General features: G+C 28.8%; 1 protein-coding gene across 3 annotated transcripts in view; it reads right to left on the bottom strand.

Moving 5' to 3' along the window:
- The window catches only part of LOC106677576 (stimulator of interferon genes protein), a 37999-nt gene that overhangs the window by 7525 nt on the left and 9714 nt on the right, over positions 1-20760 (bottom strand). The window contains exons 4-8 of one of the 3 annotated variants that reach the window (XM_014415599.3): positions 13216-13382; positions 12924-13027; positions 9045-9146; positions 6929-7013; positions 6704-6855 (exon numbers count right to left, since the gene is read on the bottom strand). In XM_014415599.3, the coding sequence (XP_014271085.1) occupies positions 6704-6855; positions 6929-7013; positions 9045-9146; positions 12924-12995 (411 nt within the window). In that variant the 5' untranslated portion in view covers positions 12996-13027; positions 13216-13382. Of the gene's footprint in view, positions 1-6703; positions 6856-6928; positions 7014-9044; positions 9147-12923; positions 13028-13215; positions 13383-17501; positions 18849-20760 lie in introns of those variants that run through there. The other 2 variants (XM_014415600.3, XM_014415595.2) reach the window with 2 other exon arrangements.

Raw genomic sequence — 20760 nt, 5'->3', positions numbered from 1 at the left:
AACTTATTGTAATTTTCGAAAAATAAAATCGAAGGACTCGATTTCGAGAAAGCAAAAATTTTAAAACAAAAAAAAAATTTTTTCTGTTGCTATAACAATTGTATTTTAGATTTTTTTCGGTGTTCGAAAAACAAATATTAACTTCATTACAGCCAAGAATACAACAATTTAACAAAAGATAACTACGTCGTCGTGTACACACAAATGTCATCAGGTGTCTCAACTGTTTCTGATTTTCCAGTCCCTCTTAATTCCTGTATCTGTTTTTCTCCTTTAGTTAATCATAAAATTATTTAATAAATACTAACAAATTAAAGATACTAATGAGAAAGATTACCAGAAAATCATTTAAGCCCAGACTATTCCAACAAGGATAAGGGCTAGCTGATATTAAAGACCACTTAATTGTATATTGATTTATCAAATTTAATCAAAATTGTTAGTAATTTTCGATAAACTTCTAAAAAAAAAAGTATTATGATTATATAAAGTGGCACTTGTGGAGTATCCATTTTAACGAAAACAATGCTGCAACATCTCAGACATACACCTGATTATATGTAAGATATATAATTTAAGTTTCCTAAGACTTTTCGGTGTGGAGTTGGCTGTTCGCTCGCACACAGACCATTTTGCGAAACTTGGTTATTTAGAGTAAGGAAACCTCAAAACGAGTTTTTATGCCGAAAACTCGAATTTTTTCATGATCGTAAGACATTACTACACAATATATTCGAAATATAGGTAAATAAAATTAAAAATCCTGATGCGTGGATCAGAATAACTAACAACCACCAACGAAATCCCACATTTGGCTACCATTTGCTGAGAAAAATAGAGGTACTGCTCAAGTATGAACCAATTCAACAGAGCCGCCATCAGCTGAGCCCGGGTCCGAGGCAAAATAATACACCCGATTCCGTACCACTCAATATTGCCGTCAACAATATGTAGGGATTTAGGTTTATAATAAAAACATTATATTAATACATAACTATAACAAGTCCAAACAGTGAGAGTGTGCTAAAAGTATGCGATATATATATTATATATTATAATATACATGTATTATAGATTTTTCAGCCATTCCCTTATCGACGCGCAGGCTGCAGGGATTTTCCCTTCCATTTATATCTATTAGTACAAGAGCCCGGCGGCAATAGTTATTTCACTCCAATTTTTTATTACTTTAATGAAAACTATATATAATCACTTGTCAAACTTGATTAGTCTTAAGAACTATAGTTAGGGCAATAAGAAATGGCTGTTTCAAAACGCTAAAAAAAATTTCGGATCTTCATATTTTCTAAACTACATACAACACTATAAAACATATTTTTTTCTTCTTACCTCTTTCATTAAATAGATAAATAACATTAATTACAAAAAAAGGCCATCCTACCCCTCCCGACCCCCCCCGTAAGACCTCCGGAGAGCAATGGGTCCTATATCACTTTTGAAATATTTGCTTAAAACGGGAAGAGGAGACTTTAAGATAGTTAAATCGAGCAAAATTTAAAAAGCGCCTGAAATTGAAAAACGGCATGAATATTATATTAATGATTATAATAAACGGCATATTAATACGTTCAGTAGTTCCTAAGAAACAGTTCTTAAAAAGGCAACATTTCATAACAAAATATGTATAGTTTTTTGGGAAAAACTTTATCTCTAATCTAATAGACATAGATGTCTATTAGCACTCATTTTAAAGCTAGTTTAATGCACTTTAAAGTAGTTCATGACGTTTATCTAAGAAGGAGCAATATTTTTCATATTTGCAAAAAAAAAAAAAAAAAATGATTTATAGTAGTTCAGACAAAATTTCATCTGTAAAATTCATATTCATATCCGAATATCATAAAAACCACTACCCCTACGAAAAGTGTTATAATCCACTTTATAGAACAATTACTGATGGTTCCTGAAATATGCATTCCCCAAAATAAATTGACTAACTACTGATTTTTCAGAGCATTTTTTATGAAATCTTGCTTTCTAAAGAAAAATATATCGGAAAATTATGGGACGTAAATAGTTCTATTAGGGCTCATATTTTAGCAAATTTACTGTTCGTTAAATATTGTTCCATTAGCTTTTCTACTGTTGTAGGTAGTTTTAAAGATCCTACTATAGGAGCTCCGAAAGAAAAATTAATTTTTTTAACGTGAGTTACTCATTGGACAAGCAGCCGGCGCCGAAATAAAACATCGTATCGTTTGAAGCAAAATTTCATGTAGCCTTGCATTTATGTGGATTTAATAAACAGTAATACATGTAAATTCAAAAATTGGAAAGGCTATAAATAAAGAAGATAAATTCTTTTCAAAGTTAAAAATAGAATGACAAACGCTGAGCTAAATTCTTAGTCAGCTGACCCAGCGAACATTTGCAAAGCGGGCACATTGCAATAATACAGAACAAAACAAAACAGGACACTCTCTCATATAAAAAAAAAAATATCAACTTACATCTGAGTCATTTTTGATCTTTAATATTTTTCCATAATCTCGTCACTATGATAAAAAAATATATATAAAAAAATAATGGATGGTGGATTGCAGAAACCATACATGTAAATACAGTTATAGAATAGGAAGAAAAGTATATCTAAAAATTAATTTCTAAAAAAAAAAGACACACTTAGTTGATTCGAAAGAAAAATATTTTCCTAATTTAGGTGGAGTATTTACCATGTCTTTCTTGGTGAATTACAAAGAAAGGAATAGTGTACCATAAAATATTTTGAAATTTACTCATCTTTAGTATAAAAAAAAAAAAAAAAAAAAAAAAAAAATCCTATAAGAAAAGGAAATAAGAGGAATGACTTCTTCAATTACATAAACCTAAAATACATTAACCCCAACTCCTGTGATTCCCAGATCCTTGGGTCAGTGCAACAATTGTCAGATCAGGAATAATTGAACACTAATACATATGATGGTGTCCTTCTATTTTTACTATGTATATGTGAGTAATTATTAATATTATTGATTAGAATAATTTTATGGTTGCCCTCACTTAATACTAAAATAAATTTAAAGATTCAAAAAAAGAAGAATAAATTAATATTCAAAATTCCATCACTTGTAGGACAATAAATAAAAGCAGAAACAGTGTTCTCAAACAATAACATTTAATGATAAACTTAGTTTCATGCAAAATTAGTATATTACTCAATGAATAAATACATCAAATTCATTTTTATTTTCATTAACAAAAAAAAATTATGTTAGAATAGGAAATGTTCTATTTTTGTTTATAATTTTAATATTTTTTTATTTTTAGCAAAGTGAGTGATAAATAATACTTTCTTCTTTTTATAGTTAGATGAGGGTTTTTTTTGATTAATCAAGATTTATAGGTGACTTTCCTGTCTTGTTAATCATTTTAGTTAATAATGAATATAAATAAATTGATTTGAAAATTGATGATTCTGCTGTAGCTAAGTATTTATCCTTAAACATAATGGTCAAACCTTCCCAGTATATAAGATAGATAATAGGAGCTAACACTTTTTTTTCTCAGTTTTTCAAAATATTACTTAATATAAGGAAAAGTTAGTCAGGGGTTCGGTCATTAAAGAGACAATTAAGTAAAAATTTTGTAATATATAATCCTTATTTAAAAAAAATAAAAAAGGTTTTCTTGTATTGTGGTTGGTAACTTCTTCATGTATTAAATCTTATGGTCAACTACATCCACACCATTGAAATTATTAAAGATACTTGGATTATATTTATGATTAACTGGTCTATCCAAAAATTAAAAATGAGCAATTAAATTATAAATAAAATAAAATATTTTTCTTCCAATGATTGAAATAAAAACATTTGCCTAGTTAAGTGAGTTGGGACAAATTGAGGTGGACCTCGGGAGGGTCCAGTAACACTTCTTTTATAAGAACTTATTATTAAAAATGTTTTGTTAACCTTTTTGATATTCGAGTGTTAATTGAGGATTATAAACATCCTATTCATCCAAATCCATAAGAATTGAAGTTGACGTTCTGATTTTCAGTCAAAATTTCTTATTAGATAAAATAGATTTTATTATGTTTTGTTTTCCTTAACATTCAACAGATATATTATTTTATCCTTAATTCCAATATAAATAGATGTTCATAATTCTGATTAAAAATTGTTAACTATGGACTTAACATTATTTGGTCACTCCCTCTCTCTCTTTCTTTTTTTTTTTAATTATCATAACTTCATTTTTTTTTTCAATTTATTACTACCAGAAGTTGTTTTTTGATTTAGTAATATTCCATTTCAGCAACATAAGTTGGGAGTGAAGATGGTTCACACATGGCTCAGTGGTCTCCAGACTTCTGTGGGTTGGAAACCGCAATATGGACCTAACAGATAGGTCAATATAGCTTCTTCAATTTTTTTTTTTTAAGGTATGGCCTCTTATTTTCATTAGCAAAAATTGAATTATCTGGAAATGTTTATTTAGGAGATAACTACCTACATATCAAGATTAATGATTTGTTGTTTGAGAATAGCATCAACAGGATGAGCTGTTGTTTAAATATAGCTGTATCCAGAAAGGTGTTTTTCATATGAATAAGCGAAAGTAAAACAGAGTATCTGATGAAATTGATACTAGACCCATTTTACACAAATCCCTAATTTTCCTCCAAATTTGAGCCAATGGGCAAACAGTTTTTAAATATTTTTATATGCCAATGTAAATCTAGAAGTCGGAATCTGATAAAACCGATGAGAGTAACTATGTACCAACCCGCACTATCTCTGAAAATCGGATGAACAGTTTGATAGATTATGCCTTAACATTGACTAATTTGACTACAGACTGGTATGGAATTAAATTTGTTCCTTGATGTCTTATACGTAAAATGTGACTCACAATTTTCGATTTTAAGGACCTAATTTTTTTTTTGTTCATATCCTGTTTGAATTCAAAGCTATACCCTAATTTTGGAAGTGGGGAAACAAAAACAATATGTTAAAAAAAATAAACATACACATTTATATTTTCGTTAATGCAATCCCACAATATGACTATTATTTATTAAATACTTAATCTCTAACAGAGAATTAATTGAAAACACAATATAAAATATAGTTTAAAGAAAAAAATTAAAATAATAACAAGAAAATAAATAAATTAATTAAAATAAGAATAAAAAGAAATAAATATATTTTTTTTATAAATATCAACAGGCTGATTTGAAAATCGTAAAAAATAAGTATGTTCTGTTTCAGGCTGATTTGAAAATCGTAAAAAATAAGTATGTTCTGTTTCAGGCTGATTTGAAAATCGTAAAAAATAAGTATGTTCTGTTTCAGGCTGATAACTATAATTAGGTACCACATCTTTTTTTTTTTTTTTCAATTCATACATTAATATTTCTTCATAATTCTACTTTTAAAAAGTTCACCTAAAATTGTATTGTATCCATATTTGTCAAAGGTGTCAATTGTCAGTGTGATTGTTAAATAAGTTAAATGGTTTTAAGTGATAATGTAGTCAAACATGCAATAGTAGTAAGGAATAGTTCCAAACTGTTTAACTGAGCTAAACCCAATCTAACTGCTCTAATTCAAGTACATTTCTAACAATAAATTTTTTTTCCTTCTTTCATATCTTATCACAGGCAAGCATTGAAATATGATTATGAATATGAATATGAATATGAAATATATTTAGATAAAAATAATATCTCAGTTTACTACATAAAAGGAGTGAAGTCCAAAAATATAGTCTCGAAATAAAAAAAATTTGATTATTGTATAGTCATTGTTAAAATGTTTATTAGAGTGCCTCAATTCTGGTAAATAAAACTGTACAGTTTAAGGCACTTAAAAATCTGACTGAAAAAAAAAAAAAATTCTATTCTGCTTATATCAAAACTATTTTTAGTCTTAAATCCTTTTACACCGCAAACAAAGATATATCATGAAACCAAAGATGTAGAGTATCTAAAGATTAAAAATAAATAAATTAAAAATCAATAATTGGGCATGAAATTTGTACTCTTCATTTTTATGGTTTTATTTGAATAAAGTTAAGCGTGGTACGGAATATGGGCTAAACATTGAAACGTTTATTGTGTAGTAATATATATATATATATATTTATTTTTTTTAAACTATAAAAAGGGGAAGTCCAGACTTCATATCTAATAATTGAATATAAAATAAATCTTCCAATAATTTAAAGAATATATTTAAAATGAAACTATAGTAAATATGGAACAAAGTAATAACCATATGAAAAGAATTAGAAGGTTTTAGAGTCAAAGTTGACAGATACTGTAGAAAGTAGAGTGTGATCCTTAAGATGGAGCAAAATCCCAAAAGTTGATGATATAGTAATGTACATGTTTTAATTAAAACTATTAAATGATGAAGATAAATTTCACACCCAATGAATGATGCAAAATAAAATTTAAAGAATATTAATAATAGATAAAAAAATGTACATGTATAAATAAAAACGTGTGTACTTGAATTAACTACGAAAATGATTCTACAATAATGTAATATGTACCAAAACATGTATAAAAATAGAATTTAAAGTAACCTCCAGAGAACCCTTCAACTAAGAACCTCTTCAATAATATAAAACTAAATTAATTTAAATGATTAACTAAAATTTTATTATCGATATGACATTCTTATAAGTAAATACTGAAAAAGTTGATAATTAGAGATAAAAACAAATAACATACCTTCCTTGCTTCAATACGTTTGATATCAATTTTTTCAAGTGTGGGTGGGACAAAACCTGATGCACATATAATAATGAAAATTTTGTGAAATGGAAAATCTTTGTCTGTAAGTTTTTCTGTTTCTTTGTAAGCCATTATTTTGTCGTAAAGACCTGATATTTAAGAAAAAGAAAAAAAATTAAAAAAGAATATGGAATTGATTGCTACAAGATAATGACCGATTACCTCCTGTTCCTGTCCCTGGATCAGGAATTATTTTTTTTAAATATCCATAAAAATATGTATGTACCATGGAATCAACATAACCATCCTAAAACAAAAAAAAAATCTATTGATTAAAGAGGTATCCACAATTTGCCAATATATCGGTTGCTTAAAAAATTTAAATATGATTTAAGTGCAGCATTAACCAGAAGCGTATTATTTATAGGCTTATCTTCATTTTATCTCCTGTGTTATTGATAGCAGAAATTGATGGGAGTTATTGTAATGAAAAAAACAAAACAAGATACAATATATAGTGAGAAATGTTATCTACAGACAGCATTGCTAGTTTAATTAATTTTGTTAGGTTCCAATAATTATAATACTGCTTAATAAAATAAAACAGGTACTGATGTTATAACCCTCCACGGCTGTTTTCATTAATATTGATTCCTCAAATAACCTGTTCACCATTTTCGACTATTAATACTAGTAGAACTGTTAATGTAAAGTTATTTTAATATTTTTTTAAAAAAAGATTATATCATCTAAAAATAAAATAAAATAAGAATGATAGATACTGAAGAACAAACTGTAACATTTATATTCAGGTATGATCTCAACCACATACCACATTGGGCATGGTGCTTAAAGTTCATCATGACAACCATTGACCATGAATATTTTAATGTAAACAACATATGAAGATCTCCAGATCAAAATACCTTTTGTCCATTTTCTGAAAAAATTCATTTTATGTTGGAATTTTAAATATTTTTAGCAAGGAATCTTAATTTCAAGTTTTGGAATCTTAATTTCAAATTTGAAGTTTGTTGATCACTGCAAAATTATATACATTTTGAGTTTTTACTGCACGATTTTGCACACTGTAAAAAACTGTACTGCAGTAAAGTACTGTTTTTCAATTTTTTACTACACAAAACTCTAATCTCTAATGATTAGATATATATAAATATATTCTCTTCACAATAATTTAATTTTTAACCTAAAAACATAAAAGTACTTTTATAAAATTATTGTATCTATTAAAAGTTTTGTCAACAAGTTGCTGACTAAAGCTTTATAACCCATCTTATATTACTAAGTGGCTATTATTAGGTTTATAACCTACACAAAAAAATAAGTTGTAATTCATAAAATATCTTAATGTTGCATATAGAAAGAAGAAACTGGGGCTTCCTAGTAAACTCGCCCAATTAGTAAAATGCACAATGGAGAGCACAACCTGCCAAGTAAAATCCTGTGGATTATCAGAGCCTTTTGAAGTGGAATGTGGTCTAAGACAGGGTGATCCAATATCTCCTCTCCTGTTTGAGCATTAGGACTGCCTTTGAAGAGATGGATGTCGAAGCAAAAAGAATGGGCCTGTATATTAATGAGGAAAAAACCAAGATTATGCTGTTGGGTAAGAAGCCTCAGGAACAGAGGCAGAGTCGCCTTGTAATGGGCCCCTATGATTTCGAAGTGGTAAGAAGTTTTTCTTACCTCGGCTCCATTATCAATGAGAACCAGGATGAAAAAGAAGAAGTTTAAAGCAGAATTGCTGCTGGAAATAGAGCCAATTTCTCCATTATAAGGCTAATCAAAAGCAAGCTTGTTAGCCGTACCACCAAGTTCACCTTGTACAAAACATTATTAAGGCCAGTCATCACATATAGTGGAGAAACTTGGACCCTGAGTAATCAAAGTATTAACCTGCTAGACAGGTTTGAAAGAGTAATTCAGAGGAAAATCTTGAGGCCCGTATGCAAGAATGGTAATTGGAGGAAAAATGGTGAACTTATTGGGCTCTATAAGGAATGTAGCATCTCCTGGTACATTTGGATACAAAGGCTTAAATGGCTTAGCCATGTAATGAGGATGAGCGAGGAAAGAGTGAATCATAAACTGTACAGTTACATTCCGGATGGTGTGCGGCAATGTGGTAGGCTGAAGGGCCGATGGAGGGATGCTATGAGGCGGGATCTGGAACAACTTAGGATCCCAGTTACCCTTGCAGAAGATGGAGAAAGATGGTTGGTGCCCGTTAAGCAGGCCAAGGGCAACTCCATGCGCCTGTTGTGCCAGTAAAAGAAGAAAATATAGAAAGTTGAAAAAGATTATTTTTAATACTTACGATAAATGATATACGTTTCAGTTCTTGAAATGAATTTTTGTAGTTTATCCAACATAGAATCAAACTAACTAGGAACAACATGAATGAGATGATAGCAAATACCTAAAACAATATATACACATATGACTACACACAAAGAAAAAAGAAACTATTCTAATTTTGGAATAAGGGAAAAGGAAGAAAATATTGATATGATCAGGTTTACCTTTTCTATCAAATATTATAAGATCTAATGAAAATCTGAGTCTGTAACATCCTATTGCAACATAATAATTTTTAAGTAAATAAAAAAGAAGATTCTCAACTCATAATGAAATACCCTGAGATCACTTAATTTACAACAAATTAAGCGTTAGCAACTGTGCAAGGGCTGTAAAATGGTTTGAGTGAAATATAACCCCGGAGTTCGCAAATTTTATTAAAAAAAAAAAGGACATTTATTAGGAGGAAATAGAAAAAAAATAAAAATGATTCTCCTATCTGATTTTATTGAAATAATATATTATATTAAAAATTGTTTAAGGGTAAAACAAACAACTTTTATTGTTTTATTTTTTTGGTAGGAGAATCATCAACACTTATTATACCTTGGGAAATTTAGATAAAACATAGAACTTATGTTACTTAAAGATTGATTAAAAAATGTGTTGAGGCTTTCATTACACATGGAACCTATTCAATTCCATTTTTAGGCACCTGAAATGATCATCTGTTCTGAGACCAGTGACTCCTACAGACCGAATAGGGGAGTAAATTAGCTATTATCTAATTAGCTGTGGGCATAATAAGAACAAGGATTGCCTAATTTGGTGTAACTAACCCACAATGCGACTGGTAGTAACAGTTACTCCAGGGTCCTGTTTCATAATGAAAGCTTATAGTATTAGTTCAAAATACAAGTATAGAAACAGTGTGTTAAATACAGTAATACTTTTTTTTTTCATAATAGGGACGACTATTAGTGATTACAGGAGTTGAATAGTACTAAAATACAAGTCAGTGTAACTATATTAAATATTAAGTTAAATCGACAAGACTAATAGTACTAGTTAATAATTTATTATGAAACAGGGTCCTGGTGAAAAATAAGAAATATATCTTCTATTCAATACATAATACATTTATTTCTGTAATTATTTATATAGAAGTAGATTATGCAGCCTAAAAAAAATTAAAAAATTAGTTTAGGAAACCAAAATGTATAACAAAGAAACATGGCTATGGGTCCGACAGACTCACCTGTCATATTGTAGGATAAAATCTGTTTAACACTTCAATAGTCGCGAGTCATCTGAGAGATGACCTAGGAATATTATTTTTTGTTGCCTCTTCAATTCTGTGAAGCCCCCCCATCCAACTCTCCCCCTAGCATAATAGAAGCTACTATCCAGAATTACTGCATTTTTCTTATTGTTAAGAATTATTAAAATATATGCTGAATCATTTCTGAGATCCCACACTTTTGGTAAGTATTAAGTAATCATTTTTTGTATTATTTTTAATGTGATAATTAGTTTTATTTTACTCTTTTTTTTCAGATACCTAATATTCCTTTTGGTCTCCAAAATTTTTTTTTACCCAATATTTAGGTATCATCTGAGTTTTCTTACATTTGCTGATTGTTTCTTAAAATTTTAGCATTCGTTTTATTTTTATCATATAATTTGTTAATCAAAAACATTTATGTTTTGGTATTTTAATAATTTTATCTAAACTATAAATTGGACATATTAATTAGAGATATATTTAAACAAATCATATAATAAGTATATAAGACTAGGAATAATACTAAAATAAGACTAAATAGAGAAGTCATCTCACGAATTACTGAAGTATTAAATTCTTTAATAAACATTTAGCACTTCTGGAACTTTATAGACGCTCATAACTCCTCTCAAAACTTAACTTTTAGTATTGTAGTTTAATTATGAGAATCCCCCGATACTTTCTTGAATAAGTATGCAAAGGAAACTATTCACAGAATGTCTATATTTCGATGTACGATCGACACATTCTAAAGATAGGACAGAATATGAACAGCAACTCTTAATATAAAATATAGGTACAAATAACAAATATATGGAAAATTATGATCTCTACAGTAGTTTTAAATTTATAAACAACTTGTTTAAGACAAAAAATTCTATAAGATACAGTAAATTCTTATCATTTTGATTAGGTTGCATTAGCAGATCTATTATCTATCATATTTTATTCTCAACTTTGCTTATCAAATTCATTTATTAAATGTTAAAGGAAAAAGTAAAAATGATAAGTGATATTCTTGAGATAATTGGCAGTGAGGCTACTTGTACCTGAACCAAATCTATACTTCAGTGTTGACAAAATTATAATTTTATCAATTACAAGCAGACCCGGCAATGATTTGTTAATGCTAGATTGGAGGATGAATATAGATTAAATGAATGTGAGGTCATTTGTTATTACTGTTTTAGTTCATTACAATGCTCTTCAATATACTACGTTTTTGATAATTTCAATGGTCATATGTACAAAAAATCTTTCTTTGAACCTGGAATACATACTTGTAATTGTCGATTATCTTCTTCTTCCTCAGTGCCTCTCAGTATGTTTTTTTCTTTTAGCTACCTCGATCCATGCTTTCCATCTATCCCGGTCCCTTGCCAATGCCCTCATGGAGGCCAAAAGCTTTCCTCTTTTCTCTTCTAGTCTAGCCACATCATTATCTAGGTACAGCATCCTTGGCCTTCCTCTTGGTCTTTTACCAGTTGGTCTAGCTTCGAAGAATTTGTGTGGTCCACAGTCTTCATCCATTCAGCATATATGTACCAACCACTTCAACTGCCTCAAGAATTTCAGTTATTGGTTTCACCCCTAGCTCCTCTGTTATTCCTGAAGTGTTCTTCCCTTTGTGTTCAGCTGGCTAACTTTCTGAGATATTTCATTTCTTGCTTTTTATACACAGAATTAAAAGAGACAGTTAAAACCATCATTTGTCAGAAGTTTAAATGGTTGGATATGGAACATTTTCCTAAGATGATAAAAGCCAGCCCTCACACATTACTGGAAAAATATCGATGGATATTTCACCTGTAATGTGTGATAATAAAAAAAACAAGGACATGGTTAAGCGGTTACTAATTTCAACCTATTTTCCTTTGGTGATTCTATTCCGAAAAAAATTGGACATGTGTTCGTTCCAGTAGCCTATTTTTCATCTTATTACTTTCTGCATAGAATTTTCTTGGTTGTTTAAGATTTCAAGGTTATTATCAACCAAATCGTTTATTTATTTTTGTTGAATAAGTAAAATACAGTGCTGAATGTATTAAATGAGTAATTATGAAGAAGATGGTCATGGGGACAGTCAGTAGAAAATAAAAAATAGTTAACAACTGCTTACCGCACCCCTGATCATCTTCATCATATTTTGAAATAATACGGTCGATTATTTATTTATACATGAGTAATTATTTAATTAATTAATTCAAAGATAAGTACAGATCACTATATTTTCTAGTGTTATCACATTGATATAAAGCCACAAAATGAACTGAATTTCACTGACAGAACACATACAATGAAATGTCTTAGTCTTCCAAATACAAAAAAATATATCATCTACAAGTTATATTTTGCAAATACAGATTTCATAATAAAACTTCTACAACTAAATTAGATATTTAGTAAGGAAGTATTAAAAAACAAACTTGATACATTTATAATTACATTACATATATGATGAATTTACTGAAAACAAAGCATACAAATATTTTAAAAGTATGGACTATGAAAGGAAATAAATAAGATTAATTGTGTAGGCTAATAACCATACTAACTGTATAAAACAATTACGGAAATTAATGTTATATTTATATAATTGATACACCACATTACCGTCATAGAAATAAAAGATTCTTTGCCATATACACTTGTCAATTCGGTCATGTTTCGGCTAGCAAGGTTCATCTTAAAGAAGGTTAGGTTGCTTCCAAACTCGTCTTTTTTCAAAAAATAAATTCTGGGTTAATCACTATACAGAACTAAACTTTAAAGATTTTTAAAAAGACAAAATACTATATAAATATAATAATTTTGGAAAGGCTAAACTAATAAATGATGGCTTATTTAACTAGTTTCAAATTAATAACTAATTAGGTAAATACCTAGATATATCATCATAACTTACCAAGCTATAGGAGATTAATGACTTAACAGACTTCATAGCGATTACAGAAAAATGATTTGAAGCAGTTGTTAAAAATTAAAAAGTTCAATAGCCTCCATAAGTGTTAGATTGAAGCAGGTTCTTTTTTTCAACCAGACCAACAGTTGATACTACCAACGAACTTATCTCTACAAGCAACAATAATTTTTTAAAAGATAACTTCAATGATATAGTGTTAATATTTAGAGAGTAGTGAAGTCATTAGGGAGATGATAGAAAAACAAAAAATATGTATCAGAAAATAATTTAATTCTAATAATTGAGATTTCAATGAAATTTAACTATTTATAATACTTCAGATTTTTGACCAATTTAAAAACCAATAAAACTTTTTAAAATATACGATTTTTATATAGTAATGCAAAAAGTGAGAAAACTTTTCTCTGAGTAATGAAACATATAATTTTGATTATAGATTCAGCAGTGTACAGGATTCAATTTTATCATAGAAAGGGCCTGAAATATAAATATTATATATCTGTATTGTCAGAAAAAGATAAAAAAAATCATGTGCAGATCTGAAACTAAAACAAGAATTTAAATCCCTAAATATTTTCAAATGTAATAACAAGAAATAAATACAAATTGTCATACTTACCTTCTTTCTGAACTCCTTAAATTAAATATATTAATCCATTTAAGGCAAATTAAACTAATTACACCACTAGAAATTTTCATAAGATTATGTTATAGAATTAACTAATCTAAGATATAACATTATTTTTAAATATACTTCGAATTTTAACCTGTTATTTGCCAGCATAAATTAATCAATAATTTAAAAGATCTAATTAAATAATTAAACGATAATAAACTAACTTTTATAAAATAATATCCATACTACATGGCCGATTTTTGAAAATCTAAATTTGAAGCACTCAGTTACAACACATGATAACTGAAAAAATGAAAACTTTCACAATGTTAAAATGTTGTTAACAACTTTACTACAATGTTTTACATTAAAACAGAAGTCACATACCTAATTTAATAAAAAAATTGTACTTTAAATAATATCCTATATCTTTCAAAAATCAATAAAATTAGTCCTAAAGAATCCAGAGAAGACAAAAGCTTCAATTAACAATTAATATCGGTTTTACTAACTATTGCCTCATTTTTATTTTTCACTTTTTTCTTATCTATTTTGTTTATTATTGTCTTCAGAGGACTGGCTTATATGAAAATTAGCAATTCAACACAGTTAAACAGTCATTCTTATTCTGACTAATTTTATTTATTTATTTTTTGTAATAATTGAAAAACTGAATTAAAAACTTGGTTTTAAATATTAGCCAAAATTAATTCAATTTATAATATTTAATGTCCAGCAAAGATTTACCTGATCAGAAATATTAGAAATTAATCTGGTAATAGTAAAACAAACTGATGAAACTAAAGAAGCTCTAGGAATTGATAAGAAACAAAAAATGCTAGGCAAAGTGATATTTTCTTTATCTCTCTTAACTTTCAAAGCCAGAATTAACAAATCTTTTAAAAAATGGATTGCTCATCTAGAATAACATTTTGAACAAGTTTTTTTATTTTATTTATTAAATTTTCCATTTTCTCTTGTAGTTATCTTGGAACAATTATTAAAAAGCAACAACAAATATCTTTCTACTTCTTATCAAGTTCATAAAAATATTTTACATTTTATAGATAAAGATGAGATTGGTATTTATGTTGTAATTTATATTTAGAGGCCTATCTAAATATCTGATCCGTTGAATGTATTTAGTGGAAGAGTTATAAATTACAGAAACTTTTTGCCATACTGTAGCAGCTGGGCCAGGTTTTGTTAAATTTAAAGGTAGAATGAGAACCAGGCAATTGGTTTCATTGGAGTACAGATACTTCTTGGGGAGCACGAGCTTACAGGAGTTCAGAAACAGCTGGATGGGTCAAATTGGTGACTATTCATCCTTCGTATTACAAATGTTATTAATGGATGAAAAAAAGTATGGTTGTAAAGGGTTTTTAAAGTTTTAAATCATTTTTATATTTTAAGAAACTGATAAGCTTTCATGCTTTTTCAATTCAGCATAGAAAAAATATTTTTTTAAACATTCTCATTAGATATGTTAAAATGATTCAAAAATCATATATTAATCATTACCACAGTTTATTTTTTTTTTTATGTTGACATGATTACTTACACAGCTCTTTTTTCTTAGTCTTTTGAAAGAAAAATATAAACAGAAAATCAGCTTCAAAGGTTTGGTTCTTGATAAAAGAATGTAATAAAACACATTTTAATGATAATATTTAATATTATTTTATTTTAAATTTGTCCTAGTAAATTTTTTCAGAGATTAATTAAACAAAAATTGAGGAAATAATTGAAACTGAAAAAAGGATAATTAAAAAAAAAATCTTCTGGGAAAATAGCATACCATGGCATTTCTTCTTGTAAGTACGTGCTTAAAATATGCTCAGAGCTAAAGCCAAACCAATAAAGATGAGAAGGATCATATCCACTGTTCAGGTAAGGCAGGAAGAACAGGGACCTCTGTGGTAGAAAATTGGTATTATCATTTTATTTGTAAATATTATTGTAAATAAAACTGCTCCTCTGGCATGGAATCTTAGTTTGGTTTCAAATGGGAGTTGGTGTCTGTTTTGAAACACACACTCTTAGTCTTTCTTTATAAAACCTTTCCTAAATCTGCAACAAGCTCAATCAATGCTTTAATGAAGTTGATTATGTCACATATAAATTAAAAGGGTTTTTTGCTCTGTTTTTTCTCTACAGTTCTATCTTGTAAGCATTAATAATTTTTATCAGTTAACACGACTGTAATGTGTATATTTATTTAGTTAAAAAAATTACAATGTATTGTTGACATTATATTGTATCACAAATATTATTGTATATAGCCCATATACATGATCAGTTTTGCTATATATTGATTTATAATTTCATTTTTCTCTGTTAACTTTTTTTTTATGTAAGTCCAGGCAGGATTGCATTTCATTTGTATAGAATTGTTAATAATTTTGTTCCCATCTTATAATTGTTTATGAATTAATTTTTTTTGTTATTTGATTGTTTATAACATCTGCATTCATTCTTTTAAGAAGTTTATAAATTATTTACTATTATGTTGAGTTGAGTTCAACTCTATTTGTATGTGGCGATCTCCAAAGATAAATAAATAAATCATAATTATAACAGATTTCAGATGTAAAGATTACATATAAATCGGTATAAATTTACAAAAAATTTACTTTTTGGCAAGAAACCTCATCCCCTTCCTAGAAAATAAGATACATTTCTTATATATTTTTAAAATCAGTAATGTTCCTGTGGAGGGTGACGGTAGCAACGTGGTAACGTGCCTGTCTGCCAACCCATAGATTGCGAGATCGAGTCCCCTATTCGGGATTTTTCCAAGCTTATAACTATACAATACTCACTCACAACCTCCCCTGGGAATTTATGAGGCCCATCAGCCAATGGGTGGCACTCACAAAAATAGGCATGGGAGTGACGGACTCTCCCTATGAAAACCATGTCAAGAAACACGAGATGTATTTCCTAAGTACATCACACGAGGCCTTGGACCTTCGCGGTCTGTCGCGCCAATAAAGAAACAATGTTCCTGTGAAAATAGTAGTAAGATAAAAACAAGTACTACTCTTCTTTATTTTAAAAAAACATTCATTAAGATTTTTTTTTATGTAATTATTTTTATTTAACAACCACTATGGTGGTTATTTAATAGTTTATTGTAATTATAACATAAATGACATCATTGAAAGTTGAGTATAATGTTATATTAATTAATATTACTAATAAAAATGTATTTTAAAGCAATCCACATCAAGATAATAGATGGATGGCCGCAAATCAGGTGGATACAAAGAATTGACAGATACCTTTGGGCTCTATGCAGAAATTGTTAAAGCAATAGCACAAGAACAATGTTTGCAGATGAGTGTTTAAGGCACTTCGAGGTCTACAAGGTCCAAAAATGCAATGGGAGTGGATTTTCTTTTTACCCCAATCCATTTCTGACATATGTGGGTGTTAATCAATCTATTCTGACAATTGAGAGGGGCCAAATTTTTACTGTTACAAAACAAAAGTCACAAGGCAGCCTAAGTTGAAGTTCCAACTCCCTCAGCTACAAACAGCCCACAATGGGAATGTATAAAATATATTTAATTCAGTAAAAGACAAAACTATTAATATCATACAGATTTTATTTAATATCACAGCTTAATTTAATAAAAGAAAAATCAAAGAAATATAGTTATTTATTTGACAATAAATATCAATGGAATAATGATTCATTTTATCTTTAATATCTGTAGTTGAAAAGAAAGTCAAAATATTTAAGTGCAATAAATTTAAAGAATAATCTCCAAGTTCCACACTTAATTTTCAGCAAGAGTCATCAATTGATGAAATAAGTTTCCAAATTTTTGAACGAAGCTCCAACTTCATTAAGCCAGTTTTCAAATCGGTCTTGTCAATCCCTTGAAAAACAAGTTTATTATTATCTGAATTAGTAATATCAGTAACATCCCCTTTATTCGCTTCTTTTTCCCTTAGCTTTGAAAAATTCTTTACCCAGCATTTTTCACGGGATTGGGCAGATTTATTATTAAGCAGTAGTTGTTCTGAACTAGGATCCCTTTCATTCTGAGAATGGAAAGAAGCATTTTTATATTTTTTTTCTGCTGACTTACTTAAGGCTGAGATCTTCAATTTTGAATTTATTTTAATACTATCAGGGCTTTTTATTTGTTTAGTTTCATTTTTGGTAATTTCATTCCTATGGGAACTGGAACCAGACAATTCACATATATTTTTCGTTTCTATATTATCATTTGAATTTAGATTGTATTTTCTTAAATATTTGTCACTTATTCTTTTGACTTGTTCCAGTTCCTTCTTAATATTTATCTCCTTTTCTGTAAAAGGCCATCTTTTGATTGTAACGGAATTATAGTATGGAACTTTCTTACAGATTTTGTTCCTATTTGGTTGTATTGTAATATCTTTATTATTTTCCACTTCTTTATTTTCATTACTAATAGGATCTTTTTTCTTAATTTTTGATTTGAGAGAATTGAAGACAGTTTTATCAGTAGCATTTGTTAAAAACCAATCATTTGGAGAATTTATTAAATCTGGTACTCTTAAACTTAAAACCATATTTTTTCTAATATGAGAAACTTCGATAAGTTTTGGAGTAGCTTTTATTATTGTACATGCTTCTGTCCGCAGTTCCCGAATGTTATTGAAAATACCATAATTGCGAAGGTCTGCAATGTAATCTAGATACTGCTTATCTGACAAGCACGCCTTGATAGCAGATAAATCATGGCTCAAAGTGATCAATTTTTCAATAGCCAATTTATCAGAATGGTTCAATACTTCTATGACAGTTTCTATAATTTCAACAATAGCAACATTAACAGCTAAGTGTATTTTGCACGGCCTTAGTTTCCCAATTTTTTCCTTGTTTTCATTATACCAACATCTGCAGTAAAATTCTTCCTCATCGTAATCATGAAGAAAGAAGTTTGGCAAGGCAAAAGAATAAGTTGTAAATTCGACTATTTTATGGTTGTCTTCAGATCTGCAATAATGTAACAATGAAAGATGGAAATTTTGATGCAAATTACTTAAAAACAATTTTTTTTTTCTTTTTTTAACAACTATCAATTTAAATTTTAATTCTATAAAAATAATTCTAAAATTTTATAGGCCTCTCCACTCCATGATTTAATTGTTATAAATAGAAACAGCCTTAGGAGAAAATCATGGGCCTAGTAAATATGAAGAGGCACTTATGAAGCTGTTGCATGGTTATATGTTACCATATATAATAATAAAAAAAAAAAAAAAAAAAAAAGTATATTGGAAGAACATTCTCTGAATCTGTAAACAAGACTAACTTTTATTTTATTTTGTATTTTTTTACAATACCTGTAGACTATGGTCGCGATCTTAATATTGCCCATGCTCAAATTTTGCCTCTTTACTCGATTACACTTTTCCTTCTCAATATGAATTTTGACTTTATTCCATAATTTCCTCATGGCTAAACTATTACTGATAACTTCCCCTTCCAGTCACCGTATCCCTATAATTCCTTGTCGTGCGCACAGGCTAAAAAGAATTTCGAAGGGCACAAACAACAGAGTGATTGTGTGCTGCGATTGCTCGCCCACGGAGACTAGGTTTATGTTGAGATTAATAGGAATGCCTACCATTCTAATCTAAACTAAAATAGAAGGCAGCCAGTGATTGGCTCATACTCTTTTCCAACTCCTTTGCCACACCCTAGGGCCCATCATAAGGCCAACCTTTTTGTCTACACTTTTCCTGAGAGCTTACACCCTCCAATATACTCCTTCCCCAAGGTAGACAGTTGCTAAATCAAGAATATAAGCTTTGAACAGCTTCCATTTTAAGCCTGACAATCATATTCAAATATTCCTTAGAAATTAAACTTAAGTAATAAGTAAGAAGAACTTAAGAAAAATGTAAATAGTGATAAATAAAAAAAAAAACTTGTGGAGAAAAATACAATTTTTACCTATACAATTGATATTAAAGTATTAAAAATATCTTGTTTATTTTTATTTAACTTTTTTATGTGTTCGGAAAGGGCAGAAATATTCTGGTATTCTACTTGTTATCAACCTTTATTAGAAAGAGTGAGAAGGTCAAAATTTATACTATAGATCTGCTATAAAATAAGTCTAAGGTCTCTGACAGGTTATGAACCAGTGCTGCTTCCAACTAGAGAATGGTGAGGTATTGCCTCAACATGCTAGGCCAGCTTGGCCTCAACAAAAATCTTAAATTGGATTAAAAATATACACTAATTCATTAAATAAAACTGTAAAACGAGGAGAAGATGGTTGGGGGTGCGGTCAATGATAAATACAAATAAGTTGGATTAACCTAGAAACTCTAGCCGAAACGTTGGCACATTAAAAATAGGTTAATCCAACTTATTTGTGTTTATCATTGACCGCACCCCCAACCATCTTCTCCTCGTTCATCATCCACGGTCAACTATCTCTCATAATTAAAGATAAAATAATGTTATGTAAAACATCATAATTTTACTACTGTGTATGTGTTGTATACAATTTATTATATTTTACAGTATATGTTTCATAATGCTAAACTAAGCGGACAGACAGGTTAAGGACCAATGTACCCAGCTAGAAAACATGTGTGCATATATTAAAAGTTATGTGAGAATATCACATGTTATGCTTTATATTCAAACAGATAACATAGGAACTTATACCTTTGTTAAATATACTATACTATTTAATGTTTATACTTAGCAATAGCATCTAATATTGGATAAAATGTAATTTAAAAAATTTGGTCAGAATAAACAGAAAATTTCACAGGTATGTGGTGACTATGCAGTTGTGTTGTTTTTTTTAACTATCAATTATTTTCAGCAAGAACTATTTTCTTTTATTTAAGGTTAAAATCACAAATATAATATATCATCACAATTT

Source organism: Halyomorpha halys, unplaced genomic scaffold, assembly GCF_000696795.3.
Source record: "Halyomorpha halys isolate HHAL.00 unplaced genomic scaffold, Hhal_1.1 Scaffold104.1, whole genome shotgun sequence".
Taxonomy (NCBI): Eukaryota; Metazoa; Arthropoda; class Insecta; order Hemiptera; family Pentatomidae; genus Halyomorpha; species Halyomorpha halys.
Note: the sequence above shows the minus strand (reverse complement) of the source record. Positions and strands in the feature narration are given on the sequence as shown.